General features: G+C 38.4%; 1 protein-coding gene and 1 long non-coding RNA gene across 2 annotated transcripts; one reads left to right on the forward strand and one right to left on the reverse strand.

Annotated features, from left to right (window-relative positions):
- Positions 1-681: 681 nt before the first annotated feature.
- On the forward strand, positions 682-2494 carry LOC148362421 (uncharacterized). Its single transcript, XR_015850811.1, has 3 exons — positions 682-848; positions 2103-2173; positions 2318-2494. It is a non-coding gene; the product is annotated as an uncharacterized LOC148362421 (long non-coding RNA).
- exoc3l1 (exocyst complex component 3-like 1) lies at positions 1189-18892 on the reverse strand. The gene is made up of 15 exons (XM_088339265.1): positions 18674-18892; positions 16693-16871; positions 16262-16481; positions 15718-15930; positions 14518-14711; positions 14225-14443; positions 13582-13652; positions 12117-12234; positions 9777-9902; positions 9485-9585; positions 9231-9347; positions 5021-5288; positions 4180-4335; positions 2568-2701; positions 1189-2487 (listed from the first exon to the last, which is right to left on the reverse strand). Exons 1-15 carry the CDS (start codon positions 18744-18746, stop codon positions 2301-2303), a joined length of 2376 nt encoding a protein of 791 aa, XP_088195391.1. The 5' UTR covers positions 18747-18892; the 3' UTR covers positions 1189-2300.
- Positions 18893-20666: the final 1774 nt, after the last annotated feature.

Below are 20666 nucleotides of genomic sequence, written 5' to 3' on the forward strand. Positions count from 1 at the left end.
CCGCCTATAATACCAAAACAAGTGTGCGTATTAAAAAGAAATTGAAGCACCGGAAATAAAACCGAGTTTCATTGTGGTTTAATCAAGTATTTATCACAAAGTTAAACACCAGAATACAACAAAATTCTAAAAAAAAAAAAAAAAAAAAAAATGCAATTTGGTGATCACATTTTTTTTCAAACAAAGCCCTCAAACTCATAGTGGACGATAGTTTGGGGCAGATAGTGAAAAGTGTCGCTAGGAGGCGTGCTTTCACTGTCATTGTCAGACTGTCAGTGAAAGCTTTGGATTTAATTTTTTGGAACTAATTTGTTGTCTACGTAAAATATTATTTTAACAGCACTAAACTATTTAACAGACAATCGCAGGGCACACAGGGACAGACAATTCGCTCGCTCATTCACGGGGTTGGGTAGTTTTTTTTTTAACTGGATTACTTTCAATTACTTTTGGATTACTCCAATACCAAATATGCTGATAAAAGACAAAAGAAACTGAATGGAACGGCAAAAATGATGTTGGCAAGCTGTTTTGATTTATTTTCATTTGGTTTATGTTAGTTTGGCCGGAGATCAAAGCCAGGAGAGAAAGCGTACCACGTGTTGAGTCATAATTTTATTCATATTTAGTTTATTTTGTCTTTTATTAGCATATTTGGTATTGGAGTAATTGAAAGTAATCAAGTTGAAGTAACCCTACGCAACCCTGGATATGATGTTTGTTAGGATATTAACTACATTGAGCCATTCTCCTTTTTGGGGGGGGAGTCAGGGATCAGGAGTGAGTCAGACCTCAAAATTGACCTGCTAACAACGGTTAGTGGTGCCAATTCCCAACACAACATGGGGGTAAGTCATTTTTTGTATTATATGACATAATGTTAGCTATTATATCGATTAATGCATTAAAAACAACCCGAAGAGCCGGTTCTTTTTAGGGAGCCGAGCCATAAAAGCCGTTTCTCTAAAAAAAGAGCCGGAATTCCTATCACAAGTACTGTGAACAAGGCTTTTTGGCTCCGTGCCTACGGCAAGACTAAGCTACTAGGGGCTAAATAGTCTCCGTCGTTCTGTGTACTTGTGCGTGTGGGAAGTAAGCGTATTTATATTTTACAATATTGGTTTCTACAAACAACCTGAAAGGCCAAATACGTTGGCATCGACAAAATAATGTAAATTTGTTCGCAGGAACTTTAATAATTACTTTATTAAAACAGAGGCTTGCTATGTGGGGTACTTTGACCTCACCAACATGGCTGCAATACATTCACGTAAGTTATGAGGGCGAGAACTATAGTGGCCCAAAGGGGTAAAAACAACACATACAGTAAATTAAACACCACATTGAAAAATACAAAAAGCTGTCATAAATATAACAAGATATCGCAAAAATATTGCAAAAACAGGTAAACATGGAGTACAAAAAAATATAAGAAAAATGAAAAGATGAGACAGAGACACAAGTAATCAGAGAGGAAAGTTCATAGGTACACAATTGTTTCAATATGCTGAGAAACCAGTATTCTTCGGTAGTATGCTCTCATGCACATTATTGGGAAACTAAAGGATGAATTCATAAAATTATACTTGATAAGTTTATAATTTAGTAGTCAATCAAAATAAAAAGATAAGACCTCGATGAATTTTGAACTTGCAAGTCTCTGCACCTGTGTTGTATGGTGCAGAGACTTGAACTTGCAAAGACAAAAAAAAAGGACTATACAAGAAACCCTCACAACGCCAATTGAATAAAACCCTCCCCTTAGCCTTCTCTTTTTTATTAAATCTCCTAGGTTACAAAAAGCAGATCCACCCTAAAGACTGTGTAAAATAAAAAAAAACAGCAACATTATTGGTCAGAAGATGTGAACAGTGCATAATAGTCAAATAATGAACAACGGTGAGTAAGAGATAAGAAACTGGCACCCAATGCAATCTCCTTAGCAGGTGTCCAATATAAAAACAGAATGTTGGTTTAAGATCAGGTAATTGTGTCATTGTAATCCTGTGCAGTCCTTTGAGACATTTTTGTGATTAAGGGCTATATAAATAAATTAGACTTGACTTGACTTGAATAAACTTTTCAGTACTTTGGTGTTGCAGATAATGAACAGCAGATGCTGTGATCAAGCTGAAGAGCAATAAACAAAGACTTTGGCCAACATCAAGACAAAGTTTGTGTCACTTGTATCAGAAGTACAATAAAACATTGTGTTACTGTTGTCTATTGTAAAAGCATCCTGCATACCAAAATGTGATTGCTCTATTAAGATCTACTGTATATTAGTGTGAACTCCACCATCATGCACATTTCGCAGTTGGAAGGCAGAATGCCATTGTCGAAGCAGGCACCTGGATAATTGCAAAGATAGGGCGGTATCCTGACGGAAGAGGGATGGTGCTCTGTTGCAGCAGCTCTAATACTGAGGCTCTGATGTCCTTGGAGATGTCTCCACGGATGTCCATCAACACAGACACATGCTCTTCACTGGACAGTTAAGAAAGACATAATATTTTATAACATTGTGGGGGGCATTCACATTCATGTAAAAAGCAAGTTTTACTGACCTGATGTCAGGATATTTTCTTGCAAGTCCAGACACCTCAAGAGGCAGCATGTTGGGGTCTTTCAGTTTGAGGAAGTCAGCCAAAATTGGAAGTAGAGTCAAAGGATTTGTTTCAGACATGAAGCCATCACCTCCCTTGAAATAGATTGACACAAGGTCAGTATTCCAACTACCTCTTGTCATTAGTGAGAAAGAACAATACAAACATTTTCACATCATACATAAATACTAAAGTAATACAGTATCTCCCATTCTAACCACTAAATTTTATTATTTGCATTTAAGAACTCTATTCAATAGTTAACTCAATAGAAATTGTTTATTACATGAATTTTAATATCTCTTAAATGATTTAAAATGATAAAAAACAAATACAAAGTATTTAGAAAGGTATTTGAATGTATGATTATGGTGGTTCACAAAGGGACATAGGCTAAGAAATAAGTCTGAGTGCAATTGTATCGTCTTAAAAAGGGACTTCTATTTTGAATGAAATAACATCGGGGCAGGAATTTACTCAAATGTTGTCTGGTTGATAAATAATAGTCCACATACACAGCTACATTGGGTGGTTCAGAGTGGTGCGTGGCTTTGACGACATCTAGTGGGCACATTTAAAACTGCAGGTCATTGTTTGATGAGAAGTGGCTCATTTTCTTCTTATTCTTTTCTCAGTACGTCCCACGGGCCGGATTAAATCCATTGGCAGGCCTGATGCAGCCTACAGGCTGTAGTATGTCCAACCCTGAGAAAAATTGCATTTTCTTCCTTCTTAATTTCCAACCAGCTGTTTCCATCCAACCGTATAACTTATATTGAAGTGTTGTTTGAGTGACATCAGATTGAATAAACACCGTTCTTTCTACTGTCAAACATACCGTGGAATAATAAAGTTAGTGACCTTCAAATACATTTTTTTCATTGAATTTTACCCCGTCACTCATACAAATAAACCGACATGGCACCTTCTTCAGTCCCTTAGGTAAAAACTTGCCAAGATCATTCCTATATTTAAAAATTGAGACAGTCTTAGTTCACAAATTATCAACCTGTATCAATACTTCCTCAGCTTTTAATATTTCTGGAGAAGCTATTTGTTACACATTTTAGGAGCTTTATTATCAAGTATAAATTACTAAATTGCATTAATTGATCTTGTATAAGATATAAAGCATAAAATAGTTTATATTTTCATAAATTTAAGGAGATCTTTCGACACAATCAGTCACCATGCTCACCACACACCACTACACTAGAAATTAAAGCAATATTGAACACGATGATTTACGCATCACTGGGTAAAATCATATCCTTCAAACAGATCTAAATCCGGATAGATTGGTTAGTGCAATTCAAAAACTATGAGCATTAGCTGTGGCGTCCCTCAAGGGTCTGTGTTAGGACTTTTATTGTTTTTATTGTATATAAAGGACTTATGTAACGTAGCTGTGTGATTTTTGTCTTGGCCGTGGACTGTTCTAAATCCTCTGCACAGTCCTCGAAGGTTCAAGCAAGTTTTCTAACGAAAAAGTTCTACAACTTAAGTCATGCTACAAACTAAGACCTGTGAATAGTTGTATCAGTCACAAAAGCAAGAAAACAATTTAACTGACCAGACTTTGGAAAATTTCTCTAAACTGCTGTTCATCTTTGATGATCTGCTCAACTAAGTTTTTCCTTTCTTCAGTGCTGCGACAAACAAGCCTCTTCTGCATCAAAGCTTTTACATACTCCACCACGATTAACCGCTGGGCTTCCTCCTGCAGACACTGCACGTAAATAGAACACGAGCATTACATGTAGGCATTTTGCATTCAATCATGTTATAGTCAATGTATGAGTAAAACTATTTTAGCAAATTTCCTCTCCAGGTCCTCCATGAGCCTTTTCTTATACCCGTCAACCCAATAGTCCTTTCAGGTGATTTGTCATCTTTGTGATCTGATTGTTTTTTACAACATTCATTAGAAATAATAAATACATCACCAATCCCCCCAAAAAAGAATCAAAGTCAACCATCGATCCAGACAGGTTTTAGCCTGAATAAACAACGCATGTCCCCCCTTCCTATGGATTCACCATCCGCGGGAGAGGGTAGAAACAGGATCTTGTGCCAGACAGTGGTTAATTAGTTTTCACAAACCTTAGTAGTCTAATGATTGTGTGAGTGTAGAAAAAAACTATGGATATCACAATCACGTGATTGGATAGATTTCATAATTTTATCCCCTGAATCCTATCTGAATTGCTATAGAAATTAAGTCCATTACCATTTAATCATTACGGCAAGGGCGTAGTTTTGGCATTGAAGGATGGAATGAAGAATCGAGCAATCATTGTTTTGTCCCTTCCAATATTATGTGATTTAACAAAAAAACTGCCAAGACCAACCTACACCCTCGCATTATGGCATTATTCTGAAATTTGCCAAGAAAGGTGCAATAGAAGTAAGACCTGTTGGCATGGTGGTTGAACATGACTGTAGAGCTGCAGATGATACTCCAGAATGTGGCAGAGTTTCTGAGTAGGTTGTCCTTTTAACAGCCAAGGCCGTGTTAGAAGGCCAGTAAGCAATGGCTTTAGGTCCAAAAGGAGCTGATCCATTACTATGTGACAAGCCCTCCTCACAGCTCGATCCAGTGCTGCCAACGGGTTGGGAAGGACTCGTGCGAAGTGTTCAGTTTTGCTGGATTGTTGCTGCTGAAGGCTCTCTGTTGACTTTCTGTATATTTGAAAGAAAGACAATTTAGGAATATGATTACTATTTCATTCTCCTTTGGTATTTTTCCAGCAACTTTCAAGTCTGCTCTATTTGGTCATGGAAATTTGAGGCTTGCCTTACTCAGATAAACAGATGGATGTCATTAAATTCTTAATCACTGTGTTAAAAATGTTGGTGACATATTTGTCCCTAATTTGTCATATCAGTCCCATGGGAAAATATCCCTAGAACAGCTGTTTTGCATCTTGGCTGTTTTCTCAATATGATGCTGAGATTATATTAAATGTGTTTGTTATGTCTCGTCTTAATTACTGTAATGTCTGGCTTTTGGATCTCCCAATGACTAGCTTCAAAAGTTTGCAGCTGGTGTAAAATACTGCAGCGAGTAAGAAAGGAGGACACAAGGGTTAGATGATTTTTTTCTAAATCTTAGCTGACTTGCACTGGCTCAGATCTAACTATAAGGTTCTGTTACTAAAATACCAAAGTTTGCATAGTCTTGCCCCATTTTATTTGACTGATTTAGTTGTGCCGTTTAGTTCTGTTCGTAACCTCCACTCAGAAAATGCCAAGAAGAAGAAATCTGCAGGCTAGAGATTGCTCTCCATTTGTGTCTGGTGATGTGGAATGCTCTGCCCTGATCTACAACCTCAGTGGAAGTGTTTAAATGTAGAACAAATACATATTAATATTCAGTGTTGGGTACGTTACTTTAAAAAAGTAATACATTTTGGTTAGTAACTGAGTTGCTTTATAGTAAAAGTAACTAGTAGTCAAATGATGACTTTTTCGGTTCCCAAATTGCTCTTTAGGTTGTTTTTGTTGTTTAATCAATTCAAGTCAAGTGATGTTTATTTGTTGAGCCCTTAATCACAAGGAGTCTCAAGGGCTGCACAGACCACAGAAAATTACAAAACAGACTATTATTACACCATCCCCTGATCTAAAACCTACATGAGGGCAAGGCAAAACTCAAAAACCTCAACAAGAAGATGAAGAAACCTTGAGGGGGACAGCACATGAGGTAATCCCCCTTCCAGGATGACCAGGCTGCAACGAATGTTGCGATAACAAATAATACACAGATATTGTGTTTTAAGCCTGGATTTAAACAGTTCTACTTAGGTTGTAGATCAAATCTCAGGGGCCAGAGCATTCCACAACATTGGGGCCCGAATGGAGAAGGCTCTCGAAACTGCGGATCTCTTTTTGGCTCTCGGGATCAATAGTAGGCCAGCATTTTCAGAGCGAAGGCTCCGGAACGGAACATAGGGGGAAATTAAATCTGAAACATATAAGGGAACGAGTCCATGCATGATTTTGTATAATACCAACAGAACCTTAAAATCACATCTTAAGCTAACAGGGAGCCAATGCAGGTTAGCTAAAATCGGGGTATGCATTATCATGAATGACTTAAAAGGGGAAAAATAAAGCTAAAATAACACAAACATTAACACTGTAAAACACATGAAACATAAATTAAAACATTTATGAAGTTACAGGGAAAAAGATTAAAAACAAAACAATTTAAAACTTTTTCACGCCCAACAATGTCAACAGCACAGAATCCCTGAAAAAATGCATTTTGACCAATCACAAGATAAAAATACCGTCTCGAAGGGTGGGTAGCTGGCTCCAACCTCCAGGAGACTGCTCATAGAGCCGTTTCCTTTGTAAACTACACAAGTCGGTTGCCAAATTCACAAATTCGCCTTTTCTTTCGGTGCATCAGTAAATACTGTATTCGTAATTGCTGATAACTATGTGATAGTCCTTATTTTGAATGGTGACATGATCCCAAAAGACGTGATGTAAAAAACTCGGAGGAGATTGAAAAACAGCGCTGATGAAAACTGCATCAGATGTGCCAAGTGGGGCATGCCGCCGTTGGCATTCTGCAGCCAAAGTAACACATCACTTGTGACCTTCAGTAACGGTAACGGAATGGTAACGGCAGAAAAAGTATTTAGTAAGATTACCCCGTTACTGAATAAAATAACACTGTTACTTAACAGCGTTATTCCTAACACTGTTTGTATTCTATAACTAATGATTAATGTTGACCACATTGATTTTTTTAAATTACAGTGGAACCTCGGTTCTCGACCATAATCCGTTCCAGAACCCTGTTCGAAAACCGATTTGTTCAATCACCAAAATCGTTTTTTCCCATTAAAAGTAATGTATATCATTTTTAATCCGTTCCAACACCCTGAATGTTTACCATGAACGTAAACGTGAAGCTAACCCAGGCTAATCGTACGTTCGCGTTAGCGTAATCTTCCGTACGAAAGATTACGCTAACATGAACGTGTAAAAATAAAAAAATCTGGTCGTTTACACGTCATTTAGCACCCGGGTCTCCACAACAAGTGGTGAGCGATTAAAGGATAAAGAAAAGATTTATGAATAGGATTTCTTACCTTTGTGGTGGTCTGCAGAAGCCATGCTCTATTCCCTCGAAAGAAGGGAAACTCGCACAACTTCTTCATATTTTGCTATTATTTCTTTCTTAAAGGCAATAGTTGTACGCACTACTGTTCTTTTTTCACCTGTAGCAACTTTGCTGCTTGCACCGACCTTCTTCGGAGGCATAATTAGGGGCTAAAACATTTGGTACACCTATATTAAAAGCGAAAGCAAAACATAACACGTCCGCACGTGATAACAGTTCTTCACGAGGGGTGGGGGCAATCTACACGATCTACACCCGTACGCCACTCAGCATCGCACCCTAGTGTACCAGCGTACCGATTATTTGACCGAACAGCGAAGCAAGAATTTCTCAAACTTTTTGGTCGAGAACCGATTTGTTCGAACTGAGAGGCGTTCAAAAATCGAGGTTCCACTGTATTATTATTTTTTCCCCTGCTCCTGGCTAAGCAAATGAGAAAGACGAGCCATGATGCTACACACAGCATATAATCTAGAGGTAAGATTTTGGGCCCGGGCCTCAAACTAAATTTCGGGCTGGGTCAGGGCTTAAAATGTCAATCATAAGTTGGGCCGGTCGGGCTTTTCTTTCGCTTGCACTTACTTTTACTCAAGTAATTATTTATATAGGTAAGATGCTTACCAAACTATCAGTTTTTCCAAATCACTAAATCCTGAAATATCTTCCTCCATGATGTTGGGGTAAATGACACGCGGCGTCCTCCTTCCACCGCCCTCACGTCAGACGTCATTTCCGCTTCTTGCCAATAGCTTACACGCTTCACAAACTTACTTTCTGCTTTTTGGCCAAATCTTTCACTTTTTGCAGCTTGTAATCTGCAGAATTAGATTTTCTTTTCGGTGCCATTTTGTTCAATTTCACTTTCGTTTGCTGCATGTTGCCGATATGTGCCGCACTTCAATGCACACTTGGTTTGAGGGACTTGGCACCAGGTAAACCCTAAGCTGCATTGTTCAGCCGAAACGCACATTTCTGTGCTGAAGTGCGCACGACCGGAGTAAAGCTTCGTGTTTACTTTGGCGGAAAATGAAAGCTTTGGGTTTATTTTGGGCTCGTTTATCAAACAAGTTAATCCGTCAGGTTTGGGCGGGTTCAAGTTTATATACCTGCGACTCGGGTCGGGTCGGGCTGAATATTTTAGGCCCGATCTTAACTCTAATGTAATCTGAGTCAGCGAACCAGCATCTGGACCTGATGCATGGTTGTCCTGGAAGGGGGATTACCTCATGGCTGGCCCCTTTTTAAAGAGTCTCATTTGTCCTCATGCTGCGGTTTTTGAAGTTTTTCCATGCACTCATATAGGTTTGAGATCAGGAGATATTGTTACAAACCACATAATTCTGGGCCTGTGTCGCCCTTTGAGACCCTGTGATTAAGGGCTGTGTAAAAAAAATTTACTTGACTTGACTTAAGCATGATTCTACATTGTTTTACAAATTAACAAACAAGCGACTTGCCGCGTTATTGTGCTGAAGTGTTCTTACTTGAGAATGATACAGTTGCTAATGGATGCAAGCAGATAGTGGAGATGGAACTTGCTTTTGTTTGTCGTTGGATCACTACGACAATCTTTTCCAAATTCCACCAAGGCTTCTCGAAATCTATAAATCAATTTGAAGATGAGTTGATAAAGACCATGGTCACTACTAACATATTAAAAAAAATGTCTTCACACTTTCAGTAGTTTGATTTAAGCCAGGCTTCATGTTTTTTATGAGGAAGATAACTTGAGAAATACCTGTTGAAAAGGTTCTCCATCTCACACAGCACCATGTGTAGTGTTTGGTTTCTGAGTGGTTCACCAATCATTCGGGCCACACGGACATTTTCCTCCAACATCTAACACATGATTCAAAAAAGTTTTAATATTGGCAGTTGAATGTTGGGATGTACGTTATTCATTATTGTTGTCTATTCTTCATGAACGTAAGAGGAAATTGAATGTAATTTTAGCAGACAAACTCGAGTAGTCTGGGTTTTTTAGTTGTTGCACTGTGTTTGACAGATGAATTCCGAGGAATAACGGTTACTTGAGTGATGATGGTTGGTAGACTGGTTTGGTAGAAACCTTCGTGGTCTGTGTCAGGCCCCTGGTCCCGTTTCCAGTCAAGCAGCTCTACCTGCAAAGCTTTATGCATCCATTCAGACACACTTTTCTGCAAAAACAAAATCAATCAAAAAGATATGAGGGTCTGTTAAAATGCTACAGATGTACTGTATATACCACGGGTCCCAAAACTCTTTGTTTATTTTATGTCTGTGTATTCTTGTTTTTTCAATGCAAATTCGATCTCATTGAACTTGAATGTTTTAATTGTGTCACTGAGATATGCATGGGTGAGTGCAGCTGCCAGTTGGGAATTGGAAGCGAAATACCTCTATGCCTGGCTGAAATGTGCTCACTTTCATTATCATTCCCATCATTCCTGGTTTTCCAGAATTTTCACAACATTTCTAAATGTATCTTCATTTTAATTCGACCAACTCGGTTCCTATTCCTAAATTTACCAAATCTTCATGTCTTCTGTGTTTACATTTTTCTTAACAGTGTGATTTACCCTTTAGCCCTTCTTCCATTCACTTCGATTTAGATAGATAGAAAGATAGATACTTTATTGATCCCCGCAGGGAAATTCACATTGCTGGCACATTTCCAGCAGCAGCATCCCTGCGCTGAGAACAATACAATACACTAATAAAGCAAAAGCAAAAGGAATACAATATACAAATACAAATACCCAATGTGACGTGCTAATACCCACTGTAGCGTGTTGTATAGAGTATTTAAATAGTGCTACATAAAATACATACTGCAATAGAAATACGGTAATATGCAAAGTAGGGGGTGTGGTCTAATGTGGGCCTTTACTCCGCCGGGTGGAGTTAAAGAGCCTCATGGCATGAGGAAGAAAAGATCTCTTCAGTCTGTCCGTGGTACAAGACAGTGACAGCAGTCTGTTGCTGAAGCTGCTCTTCTGTCTAGATAAAATGCTGTGTAGTGGATGTGATGAATTGTCCATGATTGACCGCAGCTTTTTCAGTGCCCGTCTCTCAGCTACTGTTGTCAGGCTGTCCAGCTCTGTGCCCACAACAGAGCTCGCTTTCCTCGCCAGTTTATTGAGACGAGAGGCATCCTTTTTCCTCCCCAACACGCTGCCGCATAGAAGAGGGCGCTTGCCACAACTGTCTCATCGAATATTTTCAGGAGCTTTTTGCAGATGTTGAAGGAGGCCAGCCTTCTGAGGAAGTAAAGTCGGCTTTGACCTTTCCTACATAGAGCTTCTGTGTTGGCAGTCCAGTCCAGTTTGTGTTAATATATTAAAATGTTAAATGTCCATCATTTCTATGCTTGCTTTTTGATTGGAGGTGCCCATTTCAAACTGAAAGAGGTTTATTTTCAACAAAAGTGACTGTAAGCGCCCTGTTTTGAAACGGAAGTCCCCCTATTTATTCAGGAAGTGACCGGGAGTGCCAGTTTTTAGACCAGAAGTTACCATTTGTAACCACAAGTGGCCTACTGTCAACAAAAGTGTCCAGAAGTGACCTGTTTGGACTGGAAGTGCCTGTTTTTATGCCATAAGTGACCTGTTTTCAACAGGAAGTTACCGGAAGTATACTGTTTAGAACCAGAAGTTTTTGTTTTGGGACCAGAAGTTTCAGCGTTTTTTGTTTTGTTTTGTTTGTTACAGTTGTCAACAGGAAGTGACTGTTAGTAACCTGTACATTTCCCATACTCGGCAGTGTTTTGGACTTTTCAGTATTTTCTGGAATACTTTTCCCTATATTTTACTACTTTAAAGCCATTTTTTCCGTACCCTTCACTATATCTAACTATTTTTCAGGAGTTTTTACTTTTCCCATACTTATAATTATATTTCCCTTTTTTTACAGGACTTTTTTAGTACACATTCCTATTTTCAGCTATATTATTTATTTATACCGAATGTTTTCAGGCTTTTCACCTTCACGCATACATTTTCTATTTTCAGGTGTCATTATCGTTGTGTTGTTTTTCATTTCCATATAATTCTTTTATTTTACCTTGGGGATGATATTGAATATTTCCCACATGAATATTTCATACAAATCCATCATTTATTCAAGTTTTTACCCTTCCAAAGTTTTGAAACCATATCAGATTCCTTTCATCATTGACTGAATCAAATGGGACTCCTTCACTCCCACACCATCAATTACCATGCTACCCAGTACTTTTCACTACTTTTTGTCCTTTTTAATTAATATTCATGCTGAACCCTGCAAATATTGACAGACATTAAACTCGTCGTAGTACAGAAAAGGTTGGAGACCGTAGGTATATAGATATTAACACTATTTTGGCCTTTTGTAATTGATTTTTGTTCACGTACCCGAACACATTTCACATATTTGTTCTGGAGTTGTTCCAGTCCGTCAGGAGAGATAAGAGGTTCCAGCTCTTCCGCCTTCATTACATTAAGCAACTCAGGATCACCCATCATTTCAGGGCTGCCAAAGTAAGACAGTCACATATTTAGTTTTTGTAACTATATACATTCCATGCTAAGGGACTATATGTACATGAGCTCCAAATGTATTCCTGCTAAAATTTAGGAATGGATGTGAACTTTCGGCTTCATTTAATCTAAGGCTATGAAAAGTCTGCTAGGAGGTCAACCTAGTGCGTTGCAATGTAAAATACAACATCTTGCGATCCTATACTATTACAGATCACAGACGTAGATATTGTGCCAGGACTGAAATGGCATAGAAATCATTTGATTTTACAAAACTGGACAATAGTAACTTTGATAATTGCTATCATGTGCCGCTATTACACAACTTCAACCGTTTTTTTTTTACTGGATGAGTGAAGTAAGATAATCCCTCACTGTACTGCGGTTTACTTTACGCAGTTTTGATGCTTTGCGGATTATCTTCGTGCATTGTGCTCTGCATTCTGAAAAAAAAACCTTTCATTAAGTACAGTACTTTTTTGATTAAAAAAATTCTTGAGCCTGTTAACTGGTTTGTTCTTTGGTTTCAATACATAATAGAGTATTTAATAAACGTATAAATAAAGGTTCCTACTTCACAGGTTTTGACTATCAGTGGCCTTTTTGGAACGTGAGCACTGCAAAAAAACAAGGGATAACTGTAATAAAGCATAATTATATTTAATATAGGAATACAATTTTTATAATGAGCATTTAATAAAACAATGCAATTGACTTTTTTTTTAATCAAATGTGAGTTTATTTTATTTAATTAGGTGATCTTTCAAGAAAATGTAAGCATGCCCTGATTTAAGTCCTATTTTCAAGGCATCGCAGCTTGTTATTGTCGCCATGTATATAATTTAATTTTAGGGAAATATCTATCCTAGGATAATATTTTTCCTTAAAATAAATCATTGTTATTTATGGAAATTGAATGCTTAAAGTGTGGCTCAGTGGATGACTGATTAGTACATCCATCTCACAGTTTACAGGTCCTGGGTTTGCTGTATTTTAGTGTTAAACTTTGCTTTGGATTAGGGACATAGCTTGAGTCATATTAGTACAACATCTTTTTGTAATTCTTGCAGGGGGAGCTGGAGAGCACTCCCACTGGGGAGTCCACTTCTCTTTTGGAAGACTTCATTGCTCACCTAGTCAGTAACAGTATAATCTGGAAGAACGTAAATTGGATAAAGCTAATAAGGTGTCCACAGAAAATATATTCTGCATGGCTTTTAGGAAATTCACGCATCTTACATTGTGAGCTCATTTACTTCATCTTAAAAAAGATCCAAGGTATTAAATTGTTTATGAAGAAAATACACATTCTGTGTCATGTGTAGGTGATATAGCTCACCTGTTGTAGACATGTAGTACCCAGTTGAGTAAAGCAAATATCTCGCCACTTTCCAGGTCCGAACTGCTTATCTACAGCACAAAAAAAAATGGTCATGTTGATTTGTTGCTGAAAGAGTCTTTTGGCTAATTCATCAGGGCAATATAAAATGTACCCCAGAGGTAAGATCTTAAGTCCATGTCTGAGGCCTCCCCAAATTTTGGGCCGGGTTGGGCCTAAAATGTCAAATTATTTCAATTGCCCACATGTCATTGTATTTTGTTGTAACTGCCTGGCTCTGGCTAATAGTGCCGTGCTATATTTTAATGGACGTACTTCTGCTGTGGTTTATGGCTCGATGATTAAACCTTCAAAATGAAGGACAGCCTTAAAATTTCCCCAATGACTCTTAAAGAAATCTGTCAATGACAGAAAATTGTTGGTTAATGTAACCTCTGAAGACACAAAAATATAAAACTTTGATAAACTTTGTTATCATAAATCATCTCTCCTCCTCCCGAGTCCGTAAAAATGAAATAAAAAATTTCAGGTTTGCTTTGGGCTCGGTCCAGCAAATCAAGTTAATTGGTCGTGCTCGTCGGGTGTTTTGGGTCAGGCTGGATTTTTTAAAGCCCAATTTTACTCCACTGAAGAAATATCTTACCTGTGTCAAGTGAGCATGTAAACAATGGTGAATTGCCTTGACATAGGCTCTTGTTAGGTGGTAGTGTGGTGGAACACATGGCTCCAGAAAGTGCCGTACTGTGGCCAAATTTCCCATGACAGCTTGCTGCAGAGTATATAAGTGTCCCGCCAAACCTAATCCCTGTGTGTGAAGTGAAGTCAGACTCTGAAATCGAGTGGATACAGCCTCCTCTAAGACCTACAAAGAACAGAATTCACAGATAAATTCATCTTAAACTAGTACCATTGTTTAGAGAGAGATAGGGGAAGCACCTGAAAGAATCGGGCTCTCCAGCAGCGAGGCCGCCCAGGGGGCAGCGACCTGGTATTACCCTCGTCTCGCTCCTCGAGTAGAACTCTGTCAATAGCTTCTTCCCGCTCTATAATTCTCACAGCTGAAACAAATGATGTGGGGTTTTGGGAAACCGCAGTAAAGGCACTGCTTACAACTGTCCACAGCTCCTTACCTGTAATGCCAAACAAGATAATTGGGAATGGCAATCCCTTACTCCGTATTTAATATGTTAGTCATTATAACTCATCTGTTAAACTTCCTCACTGCATCATAAATAGGGTGAGGTTTCCAAAGCCCAGTGCACACCTGGTGCCAACAGCGTGGGGAACTTGGCATTGACGCCTTTGGTTGCAGAACGCTAATGGCGCCGCACTTCGGCACTTCTGAGGCCATTTTCAGTTCTGCTTCAAGTTGTTTATGTCACCTGTTTTCACATTATGTGACCATTTAAGATTGCTAGTATAAAGACGAGCAAATATTTACTCATGCGCTGTGTCGCAAATTTTTTGGCCCTATATTACTAAACGACAGTGCCAGTGTAATCATACTGTAGAAGTTCCAAACAAAAGTTAGTCAAAATTATATAAACATTTACATCCTTTATATTTATGTGTCTGTAAAGGTTACACCAACCGACAATTTTCCATCATTGACTGATTTACGAAGGAGTTGACGAGGAAATTCGAAGGCCGTACGTCATTTTGATGAATTGAAAACTGGGCCGTAAACCGCAGCAGTACATCTTTAAGAATCTAGCGCGGCACTTTAAGAGAGAGAAAGAGGCAGAGACACAGAAGAACATATCAGGTAGAAAATAGTCAGCAAGAGAGAAGCCCGGCCTAACCCCAAACATTATGATTGACATCTTACTCGTGGCTTTGGCCACATTTGGGTCGGATTTGGGCTCAAGATCTATTGTGAAATAATTTGATCCATCCAAATCTATTTATCTAATCTAATCCAATCTAGTATAATCTGTCAAATCCAATCTAACTATTTATTCTAAACTCCTTTATGAATCCTGATGATTTGTATGCGTGTGTGAGTTGTTTGGATGTGACTTATAGGCTCCACAACTGCTGAACCGATCTTCGTGAGAACTTACACAGTTATAATTTAGGCCTAAGCAAGTGTCTTTAGCTACATTCTGTTTAGTTAGTCTTTTGTGTTGGTCTCACCAAGAGTCTCTTCCAGCTTCCTAACACCGGAGAAGTAGTTAGACACCGTCTCCTGGTCATCACTGCTAAATTCACTTCCAGTCATTTCAGCAGCCTCATTAAGCTGCCACAGGATATCATTCTGCCACTGCTCAAGATTCATCAGGTAGACGTGGGCCTCCAGTAGGCTTCTTGACTCCACCAGATGTTCAGTTTCTAAAACCATGCGGGCAACTGGATGGGACCCATAGCGAATAATTTATTTATAAATAATTTTAGCACGAAATGAAAGCATTCTTTCATAACTGAACAAATAATTTTATTAAATATCAACCGAATTGTAACCATTAAAAATAATAACGGTTTGCTTGCTAATGATACAGTACACTGATAATTAAAGGTCTAGTGTCTTCTACAAACTTTAAACCTAATTTGAAGGAGTATATACGTTAAAAATCTGGTTGCGTTATTACAAGTAAAATTTTGTCAACTTCAGGTACAGTACTGCTCTCATCATTTTAGCATTTCCATTTAATGTAGTTCCCCAAGTTAAAAGACATCTCACCGGAGTAAAGTCGTGGGAGAGTGCTGACAGCAGTGAAGAGCTGAGTGTGGTTTTCAGACACTTCTCTAAGCCTCTCCAGGGATTTTAAATCACCTTGGTTTCTGCTGTATTCCATTGCAGCTTGCTTTAAAGCCTGCGCTGGCTCCTTAAGTCCAGCCCGGGCCTCTTGAAGCTGGTCCATGCCCCAACCCACTTCTTCCAGGTATGACTGGACCATCAACTAGAATCAACGTTATTGGTCAATTATCATTTTAAAAAAGAAAAAAAAAAAGATCGGTTATTAATTAATTACACATGACATCAACTTGTTTGTATTGACCAGATAACTTAATATATTACCAACAAAACAATTTGTGACTTACTGTAGGTGGTTTCAGCAATATGTCAGAAATATACATTCTATTTTTGTCAGCAAATAGGTATATTGTTACCTTGAGCCGAGCATGTATGGATGCTGTTCTTTGACTCTCTCTTTTCTTGTATTGGCCCAGTCGCTTCAGATGTTCAGGTCGACAGAAAACTCCTGACGCCCACTTCAATGCAGCTCCTCGGGCCAAATGAGCTGCCTTCTCCACTTCCGGCCATACATCAGGTTCTGCCATTGTGTAATCTGTACCAAAAAACAGAATGTAATTTTATCTCTCTTACGTGAAATTGCTTGATGCGGTTTTCACCAGAAAACAGGCAACAATGGAAAAACCAAATTAAAACCAATAGAGAATGATAGAGTCGTATTAGCTGAAATCTTGTGCCCAAGTACGCACATTGGCAAAACAGGACAGCCTCAGTTAAAAGAACTGTACAGAATTTGGAACTTTTCTACTCTATGATGCCATCTTCTGGCTTGTGTCACCATTGCAGCATCTGTCAAGCTCCCTATGCTGCACATGCAAGTACTTGCATTTCTTAGACACTAATACATTTTTTTTTCATCTTTTTGGGGTTTTGACTCCTCAAAACAGGCCCTTGCTTACTTTCACCCAATTTCGTGCTACGCTAACAAAAAACTACGGCAATGTGCATAAATAGAATCAAATTTGTGATCACATGTATTATTACAGCACTTTTCAGAGAATAAATTACCACTGAAAATGCTATAAAACATTCAGTTTCATTAAGACAATACAATCCCCTCCCTTTTTATTCCCACCCAACAACCAGAAACACCTAATACACTAACACACACAATGATTAAAACACAATAAAAACACAATAAATAGTAACTGCTTAAAACGCAAAGAAGTGCTAAAAAGCACAAGGAAGAATACAAACTTCGGACACTCAAAGTGACCTAATTGCACCATTTTTCTTCTCATTTTTTTGGGCCTGCTTTTCTCAAATGTTTTGTCTTTTGGGTGCAGGCCGAAGCAACATAGCCTACAATTATGTCAGTTTCTTCTAGGTGAGGCTAATGTTTTGTAAAATAATGCAAATTTCTTGGCCTACGAGTATTTCAAAACATGCATGTTTATATGATAGTTTATGTATTTTTCTTTATTTTTTAAATCAATATGTTTTTTAACTATTTTCTTTTTTACCACTAGTTACCACTAGGAGGTACTTAATAATACACAATTTCCTTTTGAACCTTTATTTGAGGCGGCCTCAAACTATACTCTTGTGGACCCAGGAACAAGTTTGAGACCCCTGCCGTAATTCATTGTTGTGGAATTGGAGAAAATCATATTTGAACTGGGCAGCACGGCGGCGCAGTGGTTAGCACGTGTGCGGCACAGTTCTAAGGTCTTGGGAACCTCCTGTGTGGATTCAAATCCAGCTACCGGACTTGCTGTGCGGAGTTTGTATCTTCTCCCTGTGCTTGCGTGGGTTTCCTCTGGGCACTCCGGTTTCCCCCCACATTCCAAAGACATGCATTTCAGGTGGATTGGCCGATCCAAATTGTCCCAAAGTGTGAATGAGCGAGCGAGTTGTCTGTCCCTGTGTGCCCTGCGACTGGCTTGCAACCAGTTCAGCGTGTCCCCTGCCCACTGCCCGATGATTGCTGGGATGGGCCCCGCGACCCTGCTGAGGATAATACACACAGCTAATGGTATGAGAATATTTGAACTAATTTTAAGTGTAAAATTGCTTAACTAAATCAAATGTATCTATAATAATACAAAACACTGACCTCTAAATTGTGGTGTTGTTTTTGTTTAGGCCCAACACAGAGTGGAATAGTTGCAATGTCATTTCCAGACATGATCAAATTAGGATGCTAGACTGGTGACACATGCTATCTAAATGCAATCAAATAATCTCTTCAACTATCACCTACAATTCTCCTTTTGTAGTAAATCCGAAACACTGGATCAACAGCAAAATCTTAAGACTGCTCTTCTATTTTTGTTCTACCGAGACTCTTAAAAGAGGAAGGTATTCCAAAAAAAGCATGCATTTATCTAGCCATACCTTCTGATTTGCTGGCAACTTTGCGATGAACGTTGGATGACATGGGGAATCCATTCAGATATCTGCCCTCCATACTCCTGATAGATATAATGGAAAGAAAAAAGGACAAAAAAGAAAAAGCTTGTATACATTCTATTGCTAGATCTTCCCCAAAATTATGGCAACTCCCCTAAATGGCTACCCTCTCTGAGGCAAAGCAGGAAGGGAGTGTTGTTGGTAGAAGAGAATTATGTAGGATGTTGTTCAGTACGAGGGAGGGGCATCAGAAAATATTTGCCAGATTCTACATTTTGGACATCGGTAATGGTGGGGTGGGTTGTTTGAGGTGTTCTTAAAAGGTTTAAAGTTAAATATGTGTTAACAATGCACACATGAGTTCAAAGAGCCCTTATGCTTTATTTTCTATGAGTCTTTTGTGTGAACGCAACTAGTGTCCTGCATTTTGCAGAAGTGACATCACGCGCCATACATTGTTAGCGGAAGTAGTCATGGATGCTAACGCCATAGCGCATGTAGTCAGCAATAATCTTTGGTCTGTGCAGCCCTTTGAGACTCCTTGTGGCTATTGAAATAAACATGGCGTGACATGACAGAGCTCTTCGGGGCAGAACACATCAGGTTTTAAGGAATAGGGGATGGGGGAATGCCAGAGACTGATGTCCAGCTCGTCCACAATTTTTATTTTTTATTTTTTTATTTGTCAGTGTAGCGTGAAAATTGTAAAGGTAATAAAAGGCCTTCTTCAAGTATGGTCAAAATGCCAACCAAAACCCCAAGATAGTCAAGTCAAGTTATGTTTATTTGTATAGCCCTTAATCACAAAGAGTCTCAAAGGATAGATAAACACTTTTCAGAGTACCTTTTCATACTTTTCAGTAGCTTTCATGACTTTTTTTCTACTTTTTTAGCACCTTTTTCATATTTTCCTGTACCTTTATCTACTTTTTTAGGACTTTTCAGTAGTTATTTTATACATTTATACCTTTTATTACTTTTTTACTTTATTAGAGCCTGCAATCCAAGATACCAGACTTCTTACCTCTAACTTTGGTTCAATAGACTTTGCCTGGTGAGCATAGCTACAAATCTTAGTACATGTCAACTGTATTATGTAAACACTTTAGACAGGTTTCCAAGTTGGAGAGTGACCTTTTGCTGCAGTTTTTGTCAGTGTAGCATGAAAATGTGAAAGTAAGAAAATGCCTGTTTCAAGTCCTGTCCAAACGCAAAACCAAAACCCCCAAAAAGATTAAAAAACAGGAGCGCGTCTAAGAAATGCACATGTATTTCAAAATAACACATGGCTAAAATCTTTGTGCTGTGTTTTTTAGAATCATAAACTAACTCAAGGGGGCACGAATTAAATGATTCGACAATCATGTCATTCCCAAGCCAAAAGTATCTGTATCGGATCGGTATTGATGGATACCAACCCGTATTTACTTGGATCGGAGCGACACCAACATTTCAAGTATCGCCAATTCCTAATAATTACACCATAAGTACTTTTCATTCTGGTTACTGTACTTCTCTTTTAATTAATTTTTTGGCCATTTTCTTGCTTTTTTTTCTCCCCCCTCTTTCTTTATCCAACTTGATGTGATAAACAAAAAGGGAGGGTGTAGTGCAGCTAGTGCTATATACATGAAATTGTAATGCAGGATGATTGAAATAATGCATCATGTCCAAAAAGTCCATGGACACGCTATAAAACCCAATAATTTTTCACAAGATTAACAGTAGAAAGCCATAGGTATCTCTGGGATTATTTGTACCCCTGTATTTAGCATTTGGCTCGATTTTCTTCTTCCTTGTGTGAATAAAAGTGTACACATACTCACACGCGAAACAAGGATTTAATGATGTTGCCCTTTAATAAGTTGATGTTTTGTTTACCAAAAAAGGAAAATAAAAAGGTTTTCTCATCAAATTACAGTGGCAATATATGGTAACATGAAAATAAAGATAAACGATAAACTCTATTGTGTGTGTC

Source organism: Urocampus carinirostris, chromosome 7, assembly GCF_059441175.1.
Source record: "Urocampus carinirostris isolate Australia breed hairy pipefish chromosome 7, RoL_Ucar_1.0, whole genome shotgun sequence".
NCBI classification, from domain to species: Eukaryota; Metazoa; Chordata; class Actinopteri; order Syngnathiformes; family Syngnathidae; genus Urocampus; species Urocampus carinirostris.

Coding starts and splice junctions, on each gene's coding strand:
- exoc3l1 (XM_088339265.1), bottom strand. CDS start 18,746: ATGGAGGGCAGATATCTGAATGGATTCCCCATGTCATCCAACGTTCAT. Junction 4,336..5,020: donor TTCAACCACCATGCCAACAG/GTCTTACTTCTA, acceptor ATTTACGTGCAG/TGTCTGCAGGAGGAAGCCCA. Junction 2,488..2,567: donor AGAAAATATCCTGACATCAG/GTCAGTAAAACT, acceptor TTAACTGTCCAG/TGAAGAGCATGTGTCTGTGT.